At 36.0% G+C, this 22,552-nt stretch overlaps 1 protein-coding gene and 1 long non-coding RNA gene across 8 annotated transcripts; one reads left to right on the top strand and one right to left on the bottom strand.

Annotated features, from left to right (window-relative positions):
- The first annotated feature begins 10,934 nt into the window (after positions 1–10,934).
- On the top strand, positions 10,935–17,963 carry LOC103499288 (sulfate transporter 1.3-like). Of its 7 annotated transcripts, none has more exons than XM_008462262.3 (14): positions 13,204–13,370; positions 13,566–13,919; positions 14,032–14,080; positions 14,180–14,387; positions 14,501–14,675; positions 14,796–14,861; positions 14,935–15,048; positions 15,168–15,284; positions 15,402–15,528; positions 15,898–16,184; positions 16,295–16,485; positions 17,069–17,154; positions 17,274–17,350; positions 17,460–17,963. In XM_008462262.3, exons 2-14 carry the CDS (start codon positions 13,584–13,586, stop codon positions 17,601–17,603), a joined length of 1,977 nt encoding a protein of 658 aa, XP_008460484.1. In that variant the 5' UTR covers positions 13,204–13,370; positions 13,566–13,583; the 3' UTR covers positions 17,604–17,963. The 7 variants fall into 7 exon arrangements, with proteins under 7 accessions (XP_050945625.1, XP_050945624.1, XP_050945622.1 ...); XM_008462263.3 differs by having other exon boundaries at positions 13,205–13,370; positions 13,569–13,919; XM_051089668.1 differs by lacking the exon at positions 13,204–13,370 and adding an exon at positions 10,935–11,193 and having other exon boundaries at positions 13,569–13,919; positions 14,501–14,861.
- On the bottom strand, positions 17,117–17,573 carry LOC127150906 (uncharacterized). The gene is made up of 2 exons (XR_007823475.1): positions 17,432–17,573; positions 17,117–17,238 (listed from the first exon to the last, which is right to left on the bottom strand). It is a non-coding gene; the product is annotated as an uncharacterized LOC127150906 (long non-coding RNA).
- Positions 17,964–22,552: the final 4,589 nt, after the last annotated feature.

Genomic DNA, 22,552 nt, shown 5'->3' with positions numbered 1-22,552 from the left:
CTCCCCATCATTGCCAACTTGATGAAATAGAATAGTAAGATCTTCAAACCCTAAACCCATATCAACTCACTACATGCGTAGCTGACGAAATCTCCAAATCGTCTATGAGGCCTAACATGGTCCAGCCCACGTACTGCCTCCTCCCCATCATCGCCAACTCGATGAAATAGTAAGTAAGATCTTAACTGCATCCTCTCTCAAAATTCAGGGTCGGGTACTCTTTATCCAACTCAGACCTATTCATATTTGTCATATCGCCTAAGTATAACAGTATCAATCTAAGGGTTTTCTCTTGTTTTAACTGAACGACGTCTTGGCCTAAACCTAAACCCCATGATAGTATCAAAATCCTCCTGCCCAATGGAGACCTTTTAATCTTTTGATCGAGTAATTTAAAACTAATTAGGTCGTTCTATTCATCCTCGGCCTCTCTCAACAAGTTGTAATGGCATAAAGGTCTATTAAACACCAACTTAACATCCAAGAAATGACCAAATAAGATTTTACTAAACATATATATCTGCCTAGTTTTTTAACTTATTTTTTATGTTTGAGATGGCCTTCGCTAAGTGCGAATAACAGGTTAAATTAGCTAAGTAGAAGTCTTTAGTATTGATTTTGGTGAAAAGATGCATCTACAAAACAAAAAACACACAAAACAAAACAAAATCAGTAATCTGTCCTAAAACTCAAAGCAATCTCGACCAAGAATAACATGAATTAATAATTAAAGTCAGACAACATTGCATCAGGATGCCACGAGATAAGGGTTTATATTCATTCTGTGATGTTCTCGGGTGAAATCGTCTTAGAGATTATCCCATAAAATGCATGTGAAACGTAACAAATCTCAAGACTCATTCAATAAATCTTGGGGCAATTTCATCAATCTCGATCAAGATTCTTCACATCCATGAGCCCAGATTGATGAAATTACCAAAATTCATCAAAGAAAACCACCTGCACCAACTTAATGTCACACCCCACCCCGCATACACACCCTTGCTTACTATACGAGATGCAGTGCGACTTGAGCATCTTTGACGAGTTTAAACACCAAAGACACATTGTCTTAAGTTCATTAAGCTTTGCTTAATCGCGTCAAACTTAACTAATATTGAACAACAATCTTTTGGCGATAAGAATACATAAAAAGGCAAACCAACTAAACTTTATTAAACCTTGTTCAAGTACTTAAAACAGCTTTGCATACAATAATATAAATACAACTTAAAACTTAAGCTAAAATGCTTTGGCAGCACTCTCGCCATGCAAGCCCATCCTTCTTCCTTACTTGGCCTTAATGTCTGCTTCCTGGAAGATGAATTTTAAAATATAAGTCTACAAGACTCAGTGAGGTTTTATGAAAACCATTTTGCGAAATATCATTCATAAACATCATTTCGCCAAACATATCAAATCACATAAATTCATTATAACAATTTCTTATTTAAACATATCATTTCACGTAATACCCATTAGTTGTCAACATTCCTTTCGCCAAGCATCCCAAATCATCCTCTACCCTAGGTCATGCAACTTCGCATCCGAGGATATACAAATTCATCCTTGTTACCCAGGCTACTAAGTATAATACGCTCCTTTCAACGTATTAACTAGCATCTCATCACCATGTAGTCCCATATACCCCATGGTGGCCCTTACTCTTTATGTGCATATAAAAGTTAGCTCAACTAAAAGGAAGCAACCAATAGTTTGGAAACCATTCACAATCATTTCTCATTAAAACATTTGCAATGGAAATCATTAGTTCAAATTAGACATGAATAAGAACTGGAAATCATTTAAACATTTTAAAAGAAAACACTCACTACACATCTTCGCAAATAAACACCAAAGGCCTCACTTTAAATTTTCAGAATGAAAATCATCAATATTCTAACCTCCAACCTCTATTTATACTACTTCTCAATTGAGCTTAGTCACCCATAATCTCTTGTCTGTTTGCCAGCTACTACACATAATGGTATATGTGTAAGCTTAAGAGTTATCCTAAACATGCTTAACTTAATCTCTGCACGTGGCCCATAATTAGAAAATTTCTGAGAAGTTTCCTTACTTCTTCTCTCCTGGTCCTTCTTGTGTAGTGCCTTAATCGCATAGAAACACAGACTTCAAAAATCTTCCTCGTGAACTACCTTGGTTCTACCCTTCTTCTCGCCTACTCTTACTTCAAAATGCCCAGATCAAAACACTTAACCAATTTTACTTCTTTGCTCTTAGTTTAGGTGCAAGTCTTACAACTCTTTCCCCCTATAGAACTTTCGTACATCCTCCAAATTTAAGTACAAGAAAATAACTCTACACTTCCAAAATTCTAACTTCATTACTTAATTTTGGAAACACATTCTTACATGGTGTAACAAAAATTGTAAACAAAACTATAAGTTTTACACCGTTTTTCTTTACCTATTTTCCCTTGAATTCTACATCTATTACTCGCTTTCCTTTATCAATGGCTAAGCCTCATGTCGTAGGCTGCTATATTGAGTGAGATGCTACCTGTATTTTCATTGATCCTTCTTCGCCCAACTTCATCTTACCTGGGCTTTCATTCTTGTAATGCCTTTTTCGCCACATTAGTAGCAAGCAATACTTCTCCTCCTACAAGTTCCCATATGAGTTCTTCCACAATCTCTACATTGAGGTTTTTGATCGTTAGTCCAACGCGATCCTTGACTAACAATGGTTTTAGCTTTCTTCATCTCCACGCTTCCACTTTCTTCTTCGCTTAATTCATAACTTGGTCTCTTCATACCTAAACTCTTTTCTACCCACAAAGCTGCGTCTACCAGGTATGCATAGTCACTTCTTATCACAATGGGTACTACTGGAGTTCTAATTTTGCCTCTTAGTCCCCTCACAAATTGCCTACAACGTTCAGCCTCATAGTCAATTAGTGTCATAGCATACTTGGTTAACTCCGTGAACTTCTTATATTCCGCAACAGAGAGCTCGTCTTGCTTCAGGTGGAGAAATTCATCTCTTTTCTCTTCTTGATACATCTCAAAAAAAAATTCCATTGAAAACCTCCTTGAAGTTTTCTCAGTCTACACTTCCTTACCGGTTTCCCTCCAGATTCCACCAACCTTCAACCTCTCCTTGAAGTAGAAACACAGCCAAGTCTATTTTTCTTAACACGGAAACACTTTTCTATAGTCCTTAGCCATTTTTTCACTTCTTCTGGTCTAGTTGTTCCACTGAATTTTGTGGCTCCTAATGCCTTTAATCTTTCTATTCCATACTTCTCAGGTTGTTGCCCTAGGACACATCTATCAATCTTTCAGCAAACCTATCGTATAACGCTTCTTCTTGTTGTCTTCTCACGTCGGGGTTAACTGAGTGCTTATGAGTCCATTGTAGGCTCAATAGTTGCTCTTGATCCACTTCTTGCACCCCTTCCTTGCCTTGGTGGCATATCTACTTCTACTATTTCCTACAAAAATAACTTAAGCCCTTAGCCACTAAAATCATACTTAAACTATTAGGTCTTCCAAAAATTATGCTCTGCTACCAAGTTGTCACACCTCACATCGCACACACACCCTTGCTTAATTAATATGCGAGACTCAGTGCGACTTGAGCATCCTTGACGCGTCTAAAAGCCAAAGACACGGTGTCTTAAGTTCCTTAAGCTTTGCTTAATTGTATCATGATCTTTCTTAAACTTAACTAATACTGAACAAGAATCTTTAGGTGATAAGTATTGAGAGCAATTAACACCAACACGAGGCTTACGAGGAAACCCAAGAACCGAGAGAAAAACCATGATACTTTAGTTTTTATTATTTTTCTTATGAATGAATACAATAGGTACAAAGGGAGAGAATAAATAGAATACAATAGAGTAAGAAAGGAAAAGATTTAGGAACTAAAATCTTCTATATTATTCTTTCTAAAAATACTCTAAGGACGAAGCTCTACTAATTCTAACATTCTCCCTCACGTTGGGACGTAAATATCAATGAGTCCCAACTTGCTAACACAAAGGTCGAAGTGTGGTCTGAGAAGCCCCTTGGTGAGAACATCAGCAACATGTTGGTTCGAAGAAATGTACGAAATGCATATGCTTCCACTGTCAAGTCTTTCTTTGATGAAATATCGATCAATCTCAACATGTTTAGTTCTATCATGTTGAACTGGGTTGTTAACAATACTAATAGGGGCTTTATTATCACAAAAAAGCTTTAATGGTCTCACATTCCTGATGAATATCTGACAAGACTTTTTGGAGCCAAATTTCCTCACATATTCTCAAACTCATAACTCTATATTCAGCCTCAGCACTGCTTCTGGCCACAACACTTTGCTTCTTACTCCTCCAAGTTACAAGATTACCTCAAACAAAGGTACAATAACCTGAGCTAGACTTTCTGTCAACAACAGGTCCTGCCCAATCCGAGTCAGTATATGCCTCAATGGTCTTTCTATTTGTTTTTCTAAACATCAACCCTTTACTAGGTGTATTTTTCAAGTATCTCATAATTATGTTAACAGCTTCCATATGTTTCTTATAGGGAGCCTACATAAACTGGCTGACAACACTCATAGCAAAGGAAATATCAGGATGAGTATGGGATAAGTAAATTAATTTACCTACAAGGCGCTAATATTGTTCTTTATCAACTGGAACTTGATCATCAGAGTTTCCTAGTTTACAGTTGAATTCAATAGGAGTATTAGCAGGACGACATCCCGACATACCTGTCTCGGTTAGCAAATCAAGGGTGTATTTTCTCTGAGGCACGGAGATACCTTCTTTAGATATGGTCACCTCCATTCCAAGAAAATATTTCAGATTTCCCAAATCCTTGATTTCAAATTCATCTCTCATTCTCTGCTTTAGTTGATTGATTTATGTTTGATCATCTTCAGTTAAAACAATGTCATCCACATAAACTATTAGAACAGAAATCTTCCGTATCTTGGAAATCTTTATAAATAAAGTATGGTCAGAGTGTCCCTAAATGTACCCTTGGGACTTGGCAAAGGTAGTGAATCTGTCAAACCATGCTCTCGGAGACTATTTTAGACCATATAGAGATTTCTAGAGTTTACACACCTACTGACCAAATTAGGCTTCAAATCCTAGCGGAGGGCTCATGTAGACTTCCTCCACGAGGTCTCCATTCAAAAAAATATTCTTAACATTCAGTTGGTATAGAGGCTAATCTTTGTTCATAGTAACAGATAGTAAGACTCTAACAGTATTCAACTTAGCAACTGGAGAAAAAGTTTCTGAATAGTCAATACCATAGGTCTAAGTAAATTCTTTTGCAACTAACCTTGCCTTGTGTCTATTAAGCGTACCATCTACTTTGTATTTGAGAGAGAACACCCATTTGCAACCTACAGTTTTATGTCCCTTGGGTAGAGCACATATCTTCCAAATTCTATTCTTTTCAAGAGCCTTCATCTCTTCCATAACAGCATTTTTCCATTCAGGACGCTCTAGAGTAGTGTAGATATTTTTTGGTATTATGGTAGAGTCAAGGCTTGCTGTAAAAGCTTTAAACTGTGGAGAGAGATTACCATAGAAAACATAGTTGCAAATGAGATGTTTAGTGCAAGACATGGTACCTTTTCTCAAAGCAATGGGAATGTCAAGAGAGGGATCATACTCATCAAGTTTCCTTGTATGACCCTGCTCAGCTTCATTGTTATTGGTTTCTATTCTAACCTCAATCTCATCACCACAGTTCTTTTCTTCTACATTTTTAAGAACAGCAACATCAAACCTGTCATTCTCACTCATCGTATTATTAGTACAACGTTCTATAGGGTTTTCCATACCTTGGTCTCGAGGAGGTTCGAAGTCTTAGACTGGAGCCGACAGTTGACTAGCAGGGGTACAATTTCCTTTTTTAGATTCCTCCTATAATATGTTTTTCAGGGAACTTGGTTTGTGGGTAGGATTATGGGATGAAGATCAATGTCAGATACTGTACTAGGAGTAGGTTCAATAAACTCAAAGGTGTTGTTAGACTCTTCATTCACACTCTCCCTCTGAACATGGCTAACAGGAAAGTAGGGTGGGTTCTCACAGAAAGTAACATTCATAGTGACAAAGTATTTCCTGGACGGCGAGTGAAAATATTTATAACCGCACTAGTAAAGGGGATACCCATCAAACACACAAGCCTAAGCCCGAGGGATAAACTTGGTTTGATTAGGGCCAAAATTATTGATATAAGTAGTACACCCAAACACATGAAGAGGAACCTCAAAAACAAGACGAGTAGAGGGGTAAGACTCCTTAAGACAATCTAAGGGAGTCTGAAGGTGGAGGATACGAGAAGGCATTCTATTGATTAAGTGAGCGACTGTAAGAATAGCTTCTCCCAAAAGGTATGATGGAAGGGAAGTGGAAAGCATAAAAGAACGGGCTACTTCCGTAAGGTGACGATTTTTTCGTTCAGTCATTCCGTTTTATTGAGGAGTTTAGACACACGAGGTTTGGTGAACAATCCCCTTGGATGTTAGAAATTCACTAAGGTTATGGTTTTGGAATTCCCGACCATTATCACTTCGAAGAATTGCAATTTTTGTATCGAATTGTGTTTCAATAGTATGATAGAAGTTTTGATAAATGGATGAAACCTCAGATTTATCTGTGAGAAGGTAAACCCAGGTAAGACGGGTATGGTCATCGATGAAAGTTAAAAACCACCGCTTTTCCGATGAGGTGGTGACCTTGGAAGGACCCCAAACCTCACTATGGATGAGGGTAAACGGTTGTGTAGGTTTATATGGTTGTAAGGGAAAAGAGACTAAATATCGTTTAGCCCGGATACACACATCACAAGATAGAGAAGAGACATCAAGTTTAGAAAAAAGGTGAGGAAATAAATATTGCATATATGTAACATTTGGGTGGCCCAGTCGAAAATGCCACAACATACAATCTTGTTCAGAAGTGCTAAAGTAGGACGATAGTAAACTAACCCTAGAGAAACTACTACATAAGGTATTAACATCAAGGATGTAAGTCCCTTGCTATGTCGGATAGTACCAATCGTCGTCCCCGAGCTCATGTCCTGAAAATAAATAGATTTAGGTATAAAGATAGCTTTACAATGCAACTCACGAGTGATCTTGCTTATAGATAACAAATTGTAAGACAGTTTAGGGACATGCAAAAGATTCTAGAGAGCAAAACCGTCAAAGGAAACTATTTATCCTTTGCCAGCGATCGGAGCTAGAGAGTCGTCGGCTATTTGGATTTTTTCATTACCGACACACGGGGCATACGAGATAAAGTGTTTCGAAGAACCTGTCAAGTGATCTGTAACCCTCAAGAATAAGATCCAGGGATTCTTCCCATCAACGCTAATAAGCCTAAGGGACTGAGGCATACCTGACTGAGCAATGGCACCCAGTGTTGGAGTCTTGGTCTAGCTTGCAATAGGACCAGTTGATTGAGAAGTGTTGGCAGCGGTAGTCTCAATAATGTAGGCACATCCTGAGTTCTGTTTCTCGTTGGAGGACCATTTCTTACCTCATAGGGGATGACCATGGAGTTTCCAACACTAATCCTTGGTGTGCCATTGTTTCTTGCAGTGCTCACACATAGAGATTGACTTCCCATTATTCTTGCCACTATCATGATTTTAGGACCGAGCGCTAAAGGCAGCGAAGTCAATAGTAAGGGTAATCAATATACTCATGGCATTAGTGCGATCCTTTTCCAGGCAAACTTCAAAACACACTTCCATTAAGGAGGGAAGAGGTCTTTGTCCAAGTATACGACCACAGCAGTATCAAATTTGGGATTAAGTCCTGAAAGGAAGCCATAAACACAATCAGCCTCTTCAAGTTTAGTATATTGTTTACCATCATTTGGTGTGTCCCAAACTGTCTCTCTGTACAAATCCATCTATTGCCAGAGGAGAGAAAGCTTGTTAAAATAGGTAGTCACGTCCAGGCTCCCTTGTTTGCAATTATGGACCTGTTTTCGCAGTGTATACAATCGAAAGGCATTCTGTCATTTCGAGTAAAGGGTATGAGTTGTATCCCACAAATCTTTTGTTGTGGCTACATATAATAGAGGCTTATCGATCTGTAGTTTCATACTATTAATCAACATGGACCGAATAAGTGAGTCCTCCTCTTTCCAAAGTCGTTCCAATGCGTCTCCTATGGAGGACGTACAGTCTCTCCAATTAAGAAGCCAAACTGGTGGCGACCTTCGAGGAACATCTTTATTGATTGGGACCAAGAAAAATAATTTTACCCATTTAATTTTTCACTTGAAAAATTCCCTGTAGACGAATCTAAAGAGCCAGTTATATAATTTAACGGTAAATTAGAGAATGAAGTTACTGGGTTCTTGGAATACATCGGCAACTCGATTGGTTTGGAATGCGTCGAAGACTCGCCCGCTTCAATGTCCGATCTGTTTTAGGGTTGATCAATCCCGTTACCAGAAAACAACGGTTGTTGTAAAGAGTCAACATATACAACAAATGCTTACCGTACAAATTTAACAGATTTACAATTGAGGGTTACTGTCTGGAGTGCATAGGCAGCGCATGAGGATACGGATGGCCAGAAGGGTATGATGGTTGGACATCCCACGACGCGTATAAGGGAATGGGCTGGGCGGTGAGATGAAAAGATGTCAGCACGTGGGCCCACACGTCAGAGAGAAGCGGCGCGTAAGGCAAGTTTTGGTCAGATGGCGGCGCGTACGGCTGCAAAACTACTCCCGTTGGGTAGATCGACGATTTTTATAAGTTTTGGAGCAGTTTCTCCATGGCGACAGCGACAGCGACAATCCCGACAGCAACGATGGTAGTAACGAGTTCAATTTTGATCTGGGTTTCTCCTAGGTTAGTTTCTATGGTTTCGTTTTTGCTTTGCTCTGATACCATATTGAAAGCAATTAACACCAACACGAGACTTACATGGAAACTGAGAACCAGGAGAAAAACTACGATACTTTAGTTTTTATTATTTTTCTTATGAATGAATACAATAGGTACAAAGGGAAAGAATAAATAGAATGCAATAGGAGTAAGAAAGAAAAAGATCTAGGAAAAATTTAGGAAATAAAATCTTCTATATTATTCTTTCCAAAAATACTCTAACGACAAAGCCCTACTAATTCTAACTAAACTTTATTAAACTTTGTCCAAGTACTTACAACAACTTTACATACAATAATATAAATACAACAAATTAAACTTAAGCTAAAACACACCTTGGCAGCCTTCTCACCTAGCAAGCCCCTCCACCTTCCTTACTTGGCCTTAATGCTCGCTTCTTGGAAAATGAATTTTAAAACATAAGTCTACAAAACTCAATGAGGTTTTATGAAAACCATTTCGTGAAATACCATTCATAAACATTATTTCGCCAAACATATCAAATCACATAAATTCATTATAACAATTTCTTACTTAAACATATCATTTCACGTAATACCCATTAGTTGTCAACATTCCTTTCGCCAAGCATCCAGAATCATCCTCTACGCTAGGTCACGTAACTTCGTTCTTAGACTATTGTAACAACAGCATCCGATGATATACAGATTCGTCCTTGTTGCCCAGACTGCTAAGTATAATACGCTCCTTTCAACGTTAAACTAGCATCTCATCACCATGTAGCCTCGTACACTCCATGGTGGCCCTTAGCTCAACTAAAAGGAAGCAACCAATGATTTGGAAACCATTCACAATCATTTCTCATTAAAACATTTGCAATGGAAATCATTAGTTCAAATTAAACATGAATAAGAAGTGGAAATCATTTAAACATTTTAAAAGAAAACGCTCACTGCACAACTTTGCAAATAAACTCCAAAGGCCTCACTATTTCCTATTTTCGCGTAGCTATTTGCGCAGCAGTTCAACACTTCAACTTCTCTCTTTAAATTTTCGAAATGACAAAATGAGCTCATTAACGAGAATTCAAGAATTGTTTCTTCGGTGTCCTACGTAGTTTAATAAAGCTGCGGAAGCCAAGCAACATCATCAATATTCTGACCTCCAACCTCTTTTATACTACTTCTTAATCGAGCTTTGTCATCTTTAAGCTTTTGTTCCGTTTGCCAGCTAATACACATAATTGTGCACGTGTAAGCTTAAGAGTTATCGTTAATATGCTTAACTTAATCTCTACACGTGGCCTATAACATAGGAAATTTTTTAGAAGTTTCCTTACTTCTTCTCGCCTAGTCCTTTTTGCATAGTGCCTTAATCGTATAGAAACACATACTTCAAAAATCTTCCTCGCGAACTACCTTGGTTCTCTCCTTCTTCTCGCCTACTCTTACTTCAAAACGCCTAGTTCAAAACATTTAACCAAATTTTACTTCTTTGCTCTTAATTTAGGTGCAGGTCTTACACTTAAAATCTAGTTTTACATCCAACTACAACAAAAAACCAACTACATATTTTTGCATCTGCCTCAAATATCATAAAAAACACTATAATAGAACCTAAAATTCAGCCATAAACTATGAAATCATTTAAAGTAAATCACCTTCACATATTTAAGCTTGAGAATGATTTCTGGAAATTTCAACGAGCAAAAATTAGACAAATATCTTCAATTTAAGGAGCAAACATATTTCATCTTGACCAGAATGAGCACAGAGTTTAGGGTTTACGAATATCTAACGTTTATACTTTAAGAGTATTTTGGTCATTTGGGTACCTTTATTTTGAAATTTAAAAACAAAACCTAAAATTTCAGTGTCAAGTTCAATTGAGATGGATTGAGAAATTATGTTGAAATGACTTTTTAAAATTCGACAAGAATTTTGATGTTGATGTGGGCCAAAATTGGAAAAAAAAAAAAAAAACAAATGTACTAGTTTACTAGTTTACTACTCCCTGAAATTCTCCTAATTTCTACACCAAACTCCAGCGAATAAACCAACCATTCAACCGGAATTTGGCCGCATAAACATCCAAATTCATAGTCGGCAGCCACAGTAGTTCACTATTCAAAGTTCAACCGTCCTTCGGTGACCGTGAATTCATTTGACTTTTGTAAAAAAAACAAGAATGCAAACCAATTTGACTCCATTACAAGTTCGGTGATCCAAAAAAATGGATTCACCAACCAAACAAATGCTAATTTTGAATCATTACTTTGGGGAACGAAGAATCGGGAATGTTACAGAGAAATGAGGCCACGTTAGGCGGCGGCCAAACAAGAGCGGTAAGATTACGAACAACACATCAAAAATCTGCTTTTTAATTGTGGCACACAACATTCTTTTTTTTTTTTTTTTAATGTTAAACTATATGGAAGGTGGAGAGGCATAAGGATTATTAGAGTAGAGTAGAGTTGAGGAGAAGCTGTAAGCAGATTTGTTGTTTCATTGTATCTGGATGGAATTTTGGATATTGGGTGTATTTAGTACTGGTTAGAAATTAATTTGGTAAAGAAAACCCTAAAAACCATCGAGTGTGGGGAACAAAAAGGAGGTGGGGAAAAGGTGGGAAACTGATTCTGGACTTCAACGTTAATGGGATATCTCTCTTCACTTCTCTTCTTTTCTCTTCTCCTTTTGCATTTCTTTTCAATAAAATAATGTGTTACTTTTTCCTTTCTTATATACTGTTTCTTCTTCCGACAAAAAGAGCCCTAAGTGTGCGTCGAAGGAAATAAACCAACTTTTTTACAACTTAAATCATTATTATTACTAGTAGGGAAACTTTTTGTTAAACGTAACAAAACACCCTTCTTCAAAATTCGTCTTCCTTTTGCCCTTCCATCTTTCTTTTCGTTTTTTATATTCGTTTTTTTCATGCAATTTTTTTTTCTATTTTTTTTCTGTAATTTATTTCCTTCATCTTTCTTATTTTTCAATTCTTTATTTACGTCGTTTAATATTTCCATCGTTTTTCTTATTTTTGCTTTTTCATCCTCTTTCTACTTTTCCTCTTTTTTTACTGTGATTTCTTTTCATCGTCTTTCTACTTTTACTCTTTTTTTCACTGTGATTTCTTTTCGTTGTCTTTCTTCTTTTCTTTTCTACGAAAAGTAGAAAAATCTAAAAGATCATGTATAAAGAATCTTAAGAAAATAGTGTAAAAAAAATAAAGAATCTTGAAAAAAAATCATTTAGATTGGAGTAGCCAAACGTAAACGATGGTTAAAAAAAAATAAAAATAAAGTCATGTAATCTTAAAATGAACCTCTAGGCTTTTTTCATTTTTGGAATTGTTCTAAAAATATTTTTGACGTTTTTTTTATGTTTTAGAAAAGACCCCTTTTTATTATTATTGTCCTGGTTGTTGTTGTTGTTATTATTATTATTGGTTAAACTATTAAAGTCCACTATGATGGTTTGGAAGATACGTAGACCTCTTAGTCTCTTTTTATCCTTCATTATTCTGCCACCACCAAGCCCTTTTTCCGGTTTCGACTTGCTTACATGGCACAAGCTCACGAGATCCCACCATTATAGGATGGTAATGGACTCATTTTCTTACGTTAGGAATGAAAGTGAAAGCTACGAGTTCAACAATAGTTCAAATCTCTATATTTTCAATTGTTGTATAAAAAGTACATACGACTTTATCGAATAGTTTTTCTGATTTATTTGTTGGTTCTTGTGCACTGGCTTATAGATTTCATAAGAAAATATGTTAATTCCTCACTGCTTTTATTCTAGTCACCTGTCCTCATCAATGATTTTAATTTGGACCCTTGTATTGAATAGAAACATTTGGTCGCGTTGTTAGACTTTTCTTTGCTAGTTCTATTCCCACATGAAACCCCCTCAAACAAATTTCTTTACAAATGCAAACTTAGATAGCAAGTGTAGAAACCGCCTGGGCCTAACGGACTTTCCATTTTCTTTGGATATCTTTCGTTAAGGTCTATCCTGATTTATGATTGGCTCCACAAGGAGAAATTTCAAAAGTTCCTTCTTGCTTTGAAAATGGAGACTCTCTCACATGGCCAGTCCTAAGCAAAATTATTGACTAAAAACTTGTAGTTTTATGTGCAAGTCGTATACGCAGCCCAAGTCAATGCCTTAAATTAATCACCAATAGTTGTTGTGGAAGATGATATCGTTGGTTCACACCAATTAAAGGATTTGTGGATATTTATTTTCTGGTTGAATTGCAGCTTAACTTTTAACTAAAGACCTTACGTACGTCTTGACGTTTAAATTCACCACATATAAAAGTAAATTTGCTTTTGATAATATTTCTATTCAGCTTGAAATGTTTAACTTGAACAGCCATATCTTATAGAATAAAGAAGCTTGCCTATAAAACTCAGTTGAAGACACTCCAGCATTGCTTGTGCCATTTGTTTTCCAAATTTTTTATAATATTGGCTTCAGTTTTCACGGGTTTGAGCTTTGTCTGTGTCGGAAGGTACACTATGTTTAGAAACCAATTAAATGTTTTGAATTTCTTTTTTCCCTTTCACCATCTAAGGCTCATTAAAGACAGTTTTTCCAGCTTCAGAACATCGAAGTTGACTGCGTGCTACATTTGGTCTTCAGCTACCATTTTTGCTCGTGAAACTTAACTCTTCCATTGTTTTTTCTTTTGTGTTTTTCCTCACAGTAGGTGAACTAGCTATTCATGGACTCAAGGGGCCATTCTAATGGGGGAGAACTCGAAGCAAAACAGATGGACATTAGAAGACTTTCGTCTTCACGCAGCAATACTCAATGCATCCATAAGGTGGGGGTTCCACCGAAGCAAAATTTCTTCAAGGAATTTAAAACCAGGTTGAAAGAGACTTTCTTTGCAGATGATCCTCTGCGAACCTTCAAGGACCAATCGAAGTCCCGAAAGCTAGTCCTGGGAATTCAGGCTATCTTCCCTATATTTGAATGGGGGAGGAATTACAATCTAACTAAATTTAGAGGAGATATAGTTGCTGGACTCACTATTGCAAGTCTGTGTATTCCACAGGTAAAATAGCTGCTTTAATATGCATGCAAATGTTTGAAAAGAGAGTAAAAAAACATGCCAATCTGAGTAAGAAACCAACCGTGTCTGATCATGTCAAACTTTGATATTACAGGATATAGGCTATGCAAAACTTGCTAATTTGACTCCCCAGTATGGATTATGTAAGCATATATTATGCCTCTTGCATGAAGTTTCTTCCCGCTTTTATGTGCTGTACCTAGATTTTCCCAGCCTCAATCAAACTTTTCATATTGTTGCAGATTCCAGCTTTGTACCACCACTAGTTTATGCTTTGATGGGTAGCTCAAGAGACATAGCGATTGGACCAGTGGCCGTTGTTTCTCTCTTGCTGGGAACACTGCTTCAAAAGGAGATTGATTACCATACACATCCAGAAGAGTATCTGCGGCTTGCATTTACAGCTACCTTTTTTGCTGGGATCACCCAAGCCACTCTAGGGATACTAAGGTAGTTGAGTGCCTTTTCTTTCTCCCCAACAGAATTTTTCGGGAGCCTTTTTCTGTTTAGTTTTGAACTCCCTTGATAAGATGAGAACATTTATCCATGACTTTTCCTATCAGGTTGGGTTTTCTGATTGACTTTCTATCTCATGCTGCCATTGTGGGTTTTATGGGTGGAGCTGCCATCACTATTGCCCTTCAGCAACTTAAAGGCTTTCTTGGTATTCAAAAATTTACAAAGAAAACAGACATTATCTCTGTAATGCGCTCAGTATTTGAGGCAGCGCATCATGGAGTAAGCCTCCTTGCCCCTCAAACCCCACATGTCTATGGTGTTTATTTGCACACAAATGGACCACTGATGCATAACAAACTAAATCTCATGCATCGTAACTTCTTTTATGACCTTTTGCAGTGGAACTGGCAGACAATAGTCATTGGAGTATCTTTTCTAAGTTTTCTACTGTTTGCCAAGTATATTGTAAGAATCTCACTTGCAGTTTTATCCGTTTTCTATTCTTGGCCTTAAAAGAGCTTTCATTTTGCAATCTCAGGGAAAGAAGAATAAGAACCTCTTTTGGGTGCCTGCAATTGCTCCATTAATATCAGTTATTCTGTCCACCTTCTTTGTTTACATAACCCATGCAGACCAGAAAGGTGTCGCAATCGTAAGGATATCTCTTATCACTCTTTTTCCCTATTGAAATATTGTTGTCACCAAGAAAAGAAAATTAATAATAATAATATCACAGCTCTTATAGATGCAGTTTTCTTGAACTTTTGAAAGGTGAAACACATAGAGAAAGGAATCAACCCCTTATCCGTGAAGCAAATCTACTTCACAGGTGACAACCTCCTTAAAGGATTCAGGACTGGCACGGTGGCTGGTATGATAGCACTAACGGTAAGCAAATCAAGTAACTATCTTCTTGGAAGTAGTCGTAGATGAGAAAGGTTTTGATATTTGTTGAACCACCCAATGAATCATTCCATATTATTTGAAAATTCTCATTCTTTTCAGGAAGCCATAGCAATTGGAAGAACATTTCCTACCATGAAGGATTACCAGCTTGATGGTAACAAAGAAATGGTGGCACTAGGAACAATGAATGTTATTGGTTCAATGACTTCCTGCTATGTAGCAACAGGTGAAAAACAACTATAATTCACGAAGATAGTAGAGCCAATTTTATCTAAATGATACTATTGAATTCTAATACCACCAAGTCTGAAAAGGTTTCAATCTTACGGTCATCCGGGAATGCTTCTGTGGATGGTTTCACATATTTTTCAAAAATAATCTTAAGATATTAGGGGAAAAAAAACATTCTCAAAAGTTCAAAATGGCAATGTGGTTCTCTCGCATTCAGAAATTAGAGGTTTGGATCAAAAGTTCGTCTATACCATTAAGCAGTAGAATTCTTATAAATAGCATGGTTTCCTTTTCATCTAAATAAGGCTTGAACTAGGAGCATTAAATGGTAGATAATAACATTAATAAGCTTTCCTACTTGCAGGCTCGTTTTCTCGCTCAGCTGTGAATTACATGTCTGGCTGTCAAACTGCAGTCTCAAACATCGTTATGTCCTGTGTTGTATTTCTAACTTTAGAATTCATGACTCCCCTATTCAAATACACTCCAAATGCTATTCTAGCTGTCATCATTATCTCTGCTGTGATCAACTTGATAGACATTCAAGCAGCAATTTTGCTATGGAAGATTGATAAATTTGATTTTGTTGCTTGTTTGGGAGCCTTCTTCGGTGTGATATTTGCAAGTGTTGAGATCGGCCTCCTAATTGCTGTAAGACTCACTGCTACCTTAAGTTCTCTCATTACTAGCTTAATCGGTTTTCTCATTGCTAGCTTCGTCTCCTAAAGATGTCTGATTCTGTCTTCTATGTGCTGGAGCAGGTCTCTATATCATTTGCTAAGATACTCTTACAAGTAACCAGGCCACGGGTCTCTGTTCTCGGAAAAATCCCTAGGACTACGGTATATAGGAACACTCAACAGTATCCAGAAGCAACGAGGGTTTCAGGCATTCTCATCGTGAGAGTCGATTCTGCAATTTACTTCTCTAATTCCAATTACATCAGAGAGAGGTAAATATGAACTAATTTTTAGAGAGGTCTATTTTTGTTGTCATCCATTTCTGTGCAAGATGTTTTAGTTTCCCTACTCTATCATATTCAGTTAAAAAGAAGACAACCCTAGGATTCTATATTTTTGGTGGCTTACGGATAAAAAGGAAATATGTTCTCAACGAATGATTAAGAGGTCATATTTAGTTAAAAAGAAGACAACCCCAAGTCCAGACATCATGGATATATATATGTATATTTTGCCAGTTTATTTCAAGTTATCCGTAATTTATTACTGTTTCCTTGGGAAGGGTCTGCCCACTTCCAAAATTTGACAAGTCATGCTATTTTCTTTTTACAACATAACTTTAGTATTGAAAAGTGTTAACTACACGTTCGGATTGATGTATGACTGCCTGCTTCGGGTGTTATTTTCTTTTTTCAACTAAATACTATAGAATTAAGTTCTAATTTAGCAAATTATTGACTGCATGTTTGGAGTAATGTATGTATGGAAAAGTGAAAGTTCTGATAGTTCCAGGAGCTATTGCCTTTTCCAATTCTGTTACCCTCGCCCTTAATAAACACTGGGAAATCCTTGCAGGATATTGAGATGCTTGGCAGATGAGGAAGAACAAACAAAGAAGGCCTATTCACCAAAAACTCAGTTTTTGATCGTTGAGATGTCTCGTGAGTACTCTCTCAACCTTCCCAAATATTTAGAAATAATCCTCCACAGTAGACAAACCTAACAATCAAATCCGTGTGCTCGTTCTGTACACAAAATTATGGGGTTCTGTTTATTGTAGCTGTTACCGACATTGATACTAGTGGAATTCATGCCTTGGAAGAGCTATACAAGAATCTCCGGAAAAGAGACATTCAGGTTATCTCCTTCACAATCTTCTCGTTACTAAATAAGAAAAAATAAGAAACAATTATTTCAGAAATTTTAAAAATGCCTCACCAGAAGTTTGTGTGGTGTTGTTGAACAGCTTGTTTTGGCAAACCCGGGGCCAGTAGTGATTGACAAACTCCACGCATCTGATGTTGCTAATCTAATTGGGGAGGACCATATCTTTCTAACAGTTGCTGAAGCTGTATCATCTTGCTCCCCAAAATTGGTGGAAGAGGCCTAGTCCAAGAGTTGAATTCCAGAACTTCCAGTGGAGTTGAGAATGGAGAAAAAAATCACTCAGCGACAAAACAGAAGTTTTTATAGATACCTGAGGATGATCATTCAGTAGATACACTAGGCTGCAGGGTTAAAAGGAAAAATGAAAAAAGAGGAAATGCATAACTATGCGTGAAAAAGCTAAAAGTAAAAAGGAAAAATGAACAAAGAGGAAACGCATAACTATGCGTGAAAAGGCTAAAAGTAAAAGGTGATGGGTTTTTTTTTGTACCACAGAAATTTTCTAATGCCATTATTCTGTATAGATCTATACTTAGTGAAGAAGCCTGCTCTTCTGTTCAATTTCACCCAGAAGTTTCTTTTCCCCTCTTTGTTCACCCTCTATTACTCAGCGATGAAGCAGTTTTATGAACTTGAATGAATCTAGATATTCGTTTAAATTTTATCTAATCAAATATAAATGGATGGTTGACATTGTTTATTCGAGGTTTAATAACAGTGGTGATTGTTTCTGAGATTTATTCAAAGAATGATCACTAAAATTTAAACACATAAAAACTAACGATGAACAAAAATAGAATTAGCAAAAGGTAGGACCAAAATGGTATATTAGTCCATCATAATGTATCCCATTCTTGTGACATTAACATCATACTTTAGGAACGCAAGCTTTTCATTATTATATTGAATTTGATCATTATCAATTTATCATGTAAGATTAAAGTTAACAAAAATGCTCAAACGCAGGGGATGTTTGGCTCCTTTGTTTGTCGTTAAATTAGGACTATTTTATAACTTAACCTTAAGATGATTAGCGATTCAAAATATACCTCTTTATCTAATCCAGAAGAGGAGAAGGAGGAGCAGGGCGTTTAAAGTTAACATGGTATTTTGTTATATTTATGAAAATTTCACTTTTCTAATCTCTCCCTTAATTGTATTAAAAAAATTAGATAAATGCAATCTCATATTAATTGTTTATTTTATTTTATTTTAAGATTTTTTCAAAAATATACAAAAATATTTACACTATATAGAAGAATTTCGAAAATGAAAAAAGCTCAGGCCCACGATAGAAAATACCAAAAATGTCTGGTCAACCACGCTATCAATAACGCGCGTAATATATTTGGTACACGATCGTTTAGATTTGGTTATTGTTTCATACATGATCGTCTAAATTTAGTTATTTAGATTTAGATAACTAAATCTAAACGATTTTTTTTCAATTTTTTGTACACGGTCGTTTAATTGGGTTACATGATCGTTTAGATTTGATTTGGGTAGTCAATTCTAAACTTTTTTTTCAAGATTTAGTACACAATCATTTAGATTTAACTAAACGGTTTTTTTCAAGATTTTTTGGTACACGACCGTTTAGATTTGTTTACACAAACATTTATTTTTTCAAGATTATTTGGTACACGATCGTTTAGATTTCGCTAAACGATTTTTTTAAGATTGTTTTGGTACACAATTGTTTAGATTTGTCCATACGATCGTTTATTTTTTTGTACACGATCGTTTAGATTTTGCTATTTTTTTTACACAATCGTTTATATTTAGTTATCCAAATTTAAACAACGTTTTTTTTCAAGTCTTTTATATTTAGTACACGATCTTGAACAACCAAATAAAAGTTTGAAAAAAAAAAGGAAAAGAAGAAAAGACAATGGAAAGAAAAAAAAAATTACGAAGAAGAATGATGATAAAAGGACAGGGCAATATAACACCCAAAATTAAGGTAATCTTATTTTTAAGTTTAATTTTGGTTAATGTTGAAATTTTTTGGTGTTATTTGTTTTAATGGTTGAAATTGTTGGTTTGTAAGTGAGTTGTGGTTGGTGAGTTTTTTTTTATTAAGAGAATTAGGATTAATTATATATGATTATATAATTAATTAATTTTGAACTAAAATAATTATATTATCATAATATAATTATTTAAAGATATATTGTCTTAGGAAGATAAAAAAAAAAAGATTTTGGTGTGTTTTAAATGAAGAGAGAGAAGGAGTTGGTTATTTGGAAAAGAATTGGGAAAAAGAAAAGAAATAATAATAGTTTTATTATTATTGTTTTGTTTAAATAAGCCTCGTACTGCGTGCTTTTACTATTCATCATCCCCTTCCTCAAGCAAACCCTAAAAACGACCCAAGTCCACCACCACCCATCTCTGATCGACGACCGCCATGCAAGCCTACCCAATCCGTGCAAGTCGTTCATTTCCGTCTCCATCGCAAGCGTCACCACACCATCGACGAGTCGATTCGTTCTGTCGCTGCTCTGTCGTTCGCAAACCACCACGAGCATTGATGTTCATCTCAAGTCGCATCAGTCGTCTGTCTTTGTCTCCGTCGCAAGCGTCGTCGTGCCATCGACGAGTCATTTCGTTCCATCGCTGCTCCATCATTCGCGAACCACCACGAGCATCGTCGATCGTCGTAAGTCTTTGCATCGATCGCCTCGTGCGCCGATCAACAGCCACCATCGACTAGCGTTCAAAGAGTCAATCGTGCGTGCAGTCCAAGTTGGGTATGTCCCTAACCCAAGCCATTGACCCTCGCAAGCCGCGAACCCCAACCCGCGTCGTGCGCCCTAGCCGCCCTGCTATCCCAGCCGATTTCTTCCCAAGTCAACTCCCTCCCTCAATCGAGTCGCCTAGTTGGTTATCCCCTCCAGCCGAGCCATTTGAGCCGTCAAGCTCATTTTTAATCCTATTTAACCTATTTTTGATAAGTTTTGATTGGGTTTTTGGCATACCCAACAAAGATTAATTTTGGACCATAAATAATTTAATTTTAGATTAAATTAGTTAAATTTTAATTGGAGGCTGAGCTGTGGAATTTTTCCCAACCAAAGATAATTTGTACTCGACCTCAACTTACTAGATTTTTTTATCCTAATTTAACTGCGAATTAAGTTATTGAGCTTAGTAATTTTCCCTTACCGTTTAGGATTTATTCTTTGGAAGCTTGACCTTGTTATCAGGATTACATTTGGTTAAGCTAATCTCCATGTAAGAGATTCTCCTACTAGACCTTCGAACTGAAGTTAAGAGCTTGCATGTAATTTTTCCATTATGCATTGATGTAACTAAGATGCATAATTAGTTTATGTTATGATGACTGATAGTGAGGACAAAGTTTATGTTTTATGATGAATGATGGTTATGACATGGTAGTATGTTGATGATGATGTTTGATGATGTTGATGTTTATACATGAATTATTAATCTCATGATTAAGAATACTATGCGTAATGTTCATGTCATGCTTATGATGTTATGTTATGCTACATGCTATGGATAGGGTGTACTGTTAGCTTTATCTATTAGAGTCGTACCCATATGGGTGTCCCTCGTGATCACCACCTTTTTATGACTGTGTAGTCTGACGGGATCATCAGTCAAGTATGAGATGATATGTTTACGAGTGGCTCGACGGGCTCACTCATGTTTTTTTCGAGATTCAGTAAAGACCAGTTTTGTCCTAGGTGTTCCTTGTGTTCACTGAAGACCAGTTTTGTCCTAGATGTTCCTTTGAGTTTACCGAAGACCAGAAATGTTCCTATGAGATATATCTCATAGATTGTGCATGTTCGGAAACGTGCCAGTTTAAGGGTACCACTTACAATACTCTAATAGGAAGTTCACAGACACCTAGCGGGACTAGTAGTAAGTCCCTTACTGAGTATATTTTTATAATCACTCTTTATGTTTAATTTTTCAGGCAAAGTAGAGGTAAGGGTAAAGGAAAGCTGGCGAATAACAAGAAGTGACGGTGGCGTACCATAGGGAAACACTTTTGCTTCGGCCTTATGTTATTAGTTTTTTATTTTAGTATTTATACTCTTTATTTTTACTCTTTTAAATCTAGATAGGGCTCGAGCTAGGATGTTATTTTATTTTTATTTATTACTACTTGCATTTGTTTATTTATGATTTTAATGAGTATTTGAGGTTTTGATTATGAATATTTTTTTTATTTTCCATTTTGATTTAAGAAATTTTATTTTCCTTTTTAAGTAGTAATGACCTCAGCTTAGTATAAAAAGTTATTGTTACAGGCAATGTGGAATATTTTAAAAATGGCCAATTTCACGGGCTTTGTTACTCGGCCTGTAATATTTTACCAGTTTGTTATATTTATGAAAATTTTCCTTTATTTTATTACGTGTAGGGTTACTTCATTCATCTCTTCACTTCTTAAATCATTTTTATAAATATTTAAAAATTCAGCTAGATTTAAGTACTTCAAAATTATAATTCTATGCGAATAAGTCACGGAACAAAATTGGACTATTCATTGTTTAGAACTAATGAATATTTTCAATGTTATGAGATAATTGTGGAAATAGAAAATTTTAAATAACAACTTGAAAAATGATAAAATTCGAAAAAAAAAAAGGAAATTGACAAAAATAGAACATTTGACAAAATATTCACACTTCATAGAAAAATCAAGTGTAATGAATTTTTTCTTTTAGTGGTTTTGTTCTATGGAGTGTAAATAATTTGTCAAAATTTTCTATTTTTGAAAAAACTCCTAAGAAATATAGCAAAATTGTTGCTTATCCTTTTTGTAATTTATTAAACTCGAATCTATCCCTAGGTATAGGATAATCCATATATTCCAAATACAAGGTATTTAAATAACTCATGCAGGAAATCGCAAATTTCACGAAGTCAACGTATTTCTCGAACATCATTCAAATTTGGTAAATCTTAACTAAATCTATTATTTTGTTGCTGGACAATGCATCAACCTCCCCTAAAATAATGTCAAATATATTTACAAGATTTTTGGATTTCTTATATTTTAAACAATTCATTAACAATAATACATAATATATATTTTTAAGGGTTTTTTCAAAAATATGAGAAAGGGGCAAAACATTTACATTGTATAGAACAATTCTAAAATCGGAAACCCATAGGCCTACTATGGAAAAT

This window comes from Cucumis melo, chromosome 9 (genome assembly GCF_025177605.1).
Source record: "Cucumis melo cultivar AY chromosome 9, USDA_Cmelo_AY_1.0, whole genome shotgun sequence".
Lineage (NCBI taxonomy): Eukaryota > Viridiplantae > Streptophyta > Magnoliopsida > Cucurbitales > Cucurbitaceae > Cucumis > Cucumis melo.
This window is presented reverse-complemented; position numbering and strand designations above follow the sequence as displayed.

Bases quoted from the DNA above. Each gene is read 5' to 3' on its own strand.
- LOC103499288 (XM_051089668.1), top strand. From the start codon at position 13,584: ATGGACTCAAGGGGCCATTCTAATGGGGGAGAACTCGAAGCAAAACAG. The intron at 13,920-14,031 runs GTAAAATAGCTG...TTGATATTACAG, and splicing joins CAAGTCTGTGTATTCCACAG to GATATAGGCTATGCAAAACT. The intron at 14,081-14,179 runs GTAAGCATATAT...ATATTGTTGCAG, and splicing joins GACTCCCCAGTATGGATTAT to ATTCCAGCTTTGTACCACCA.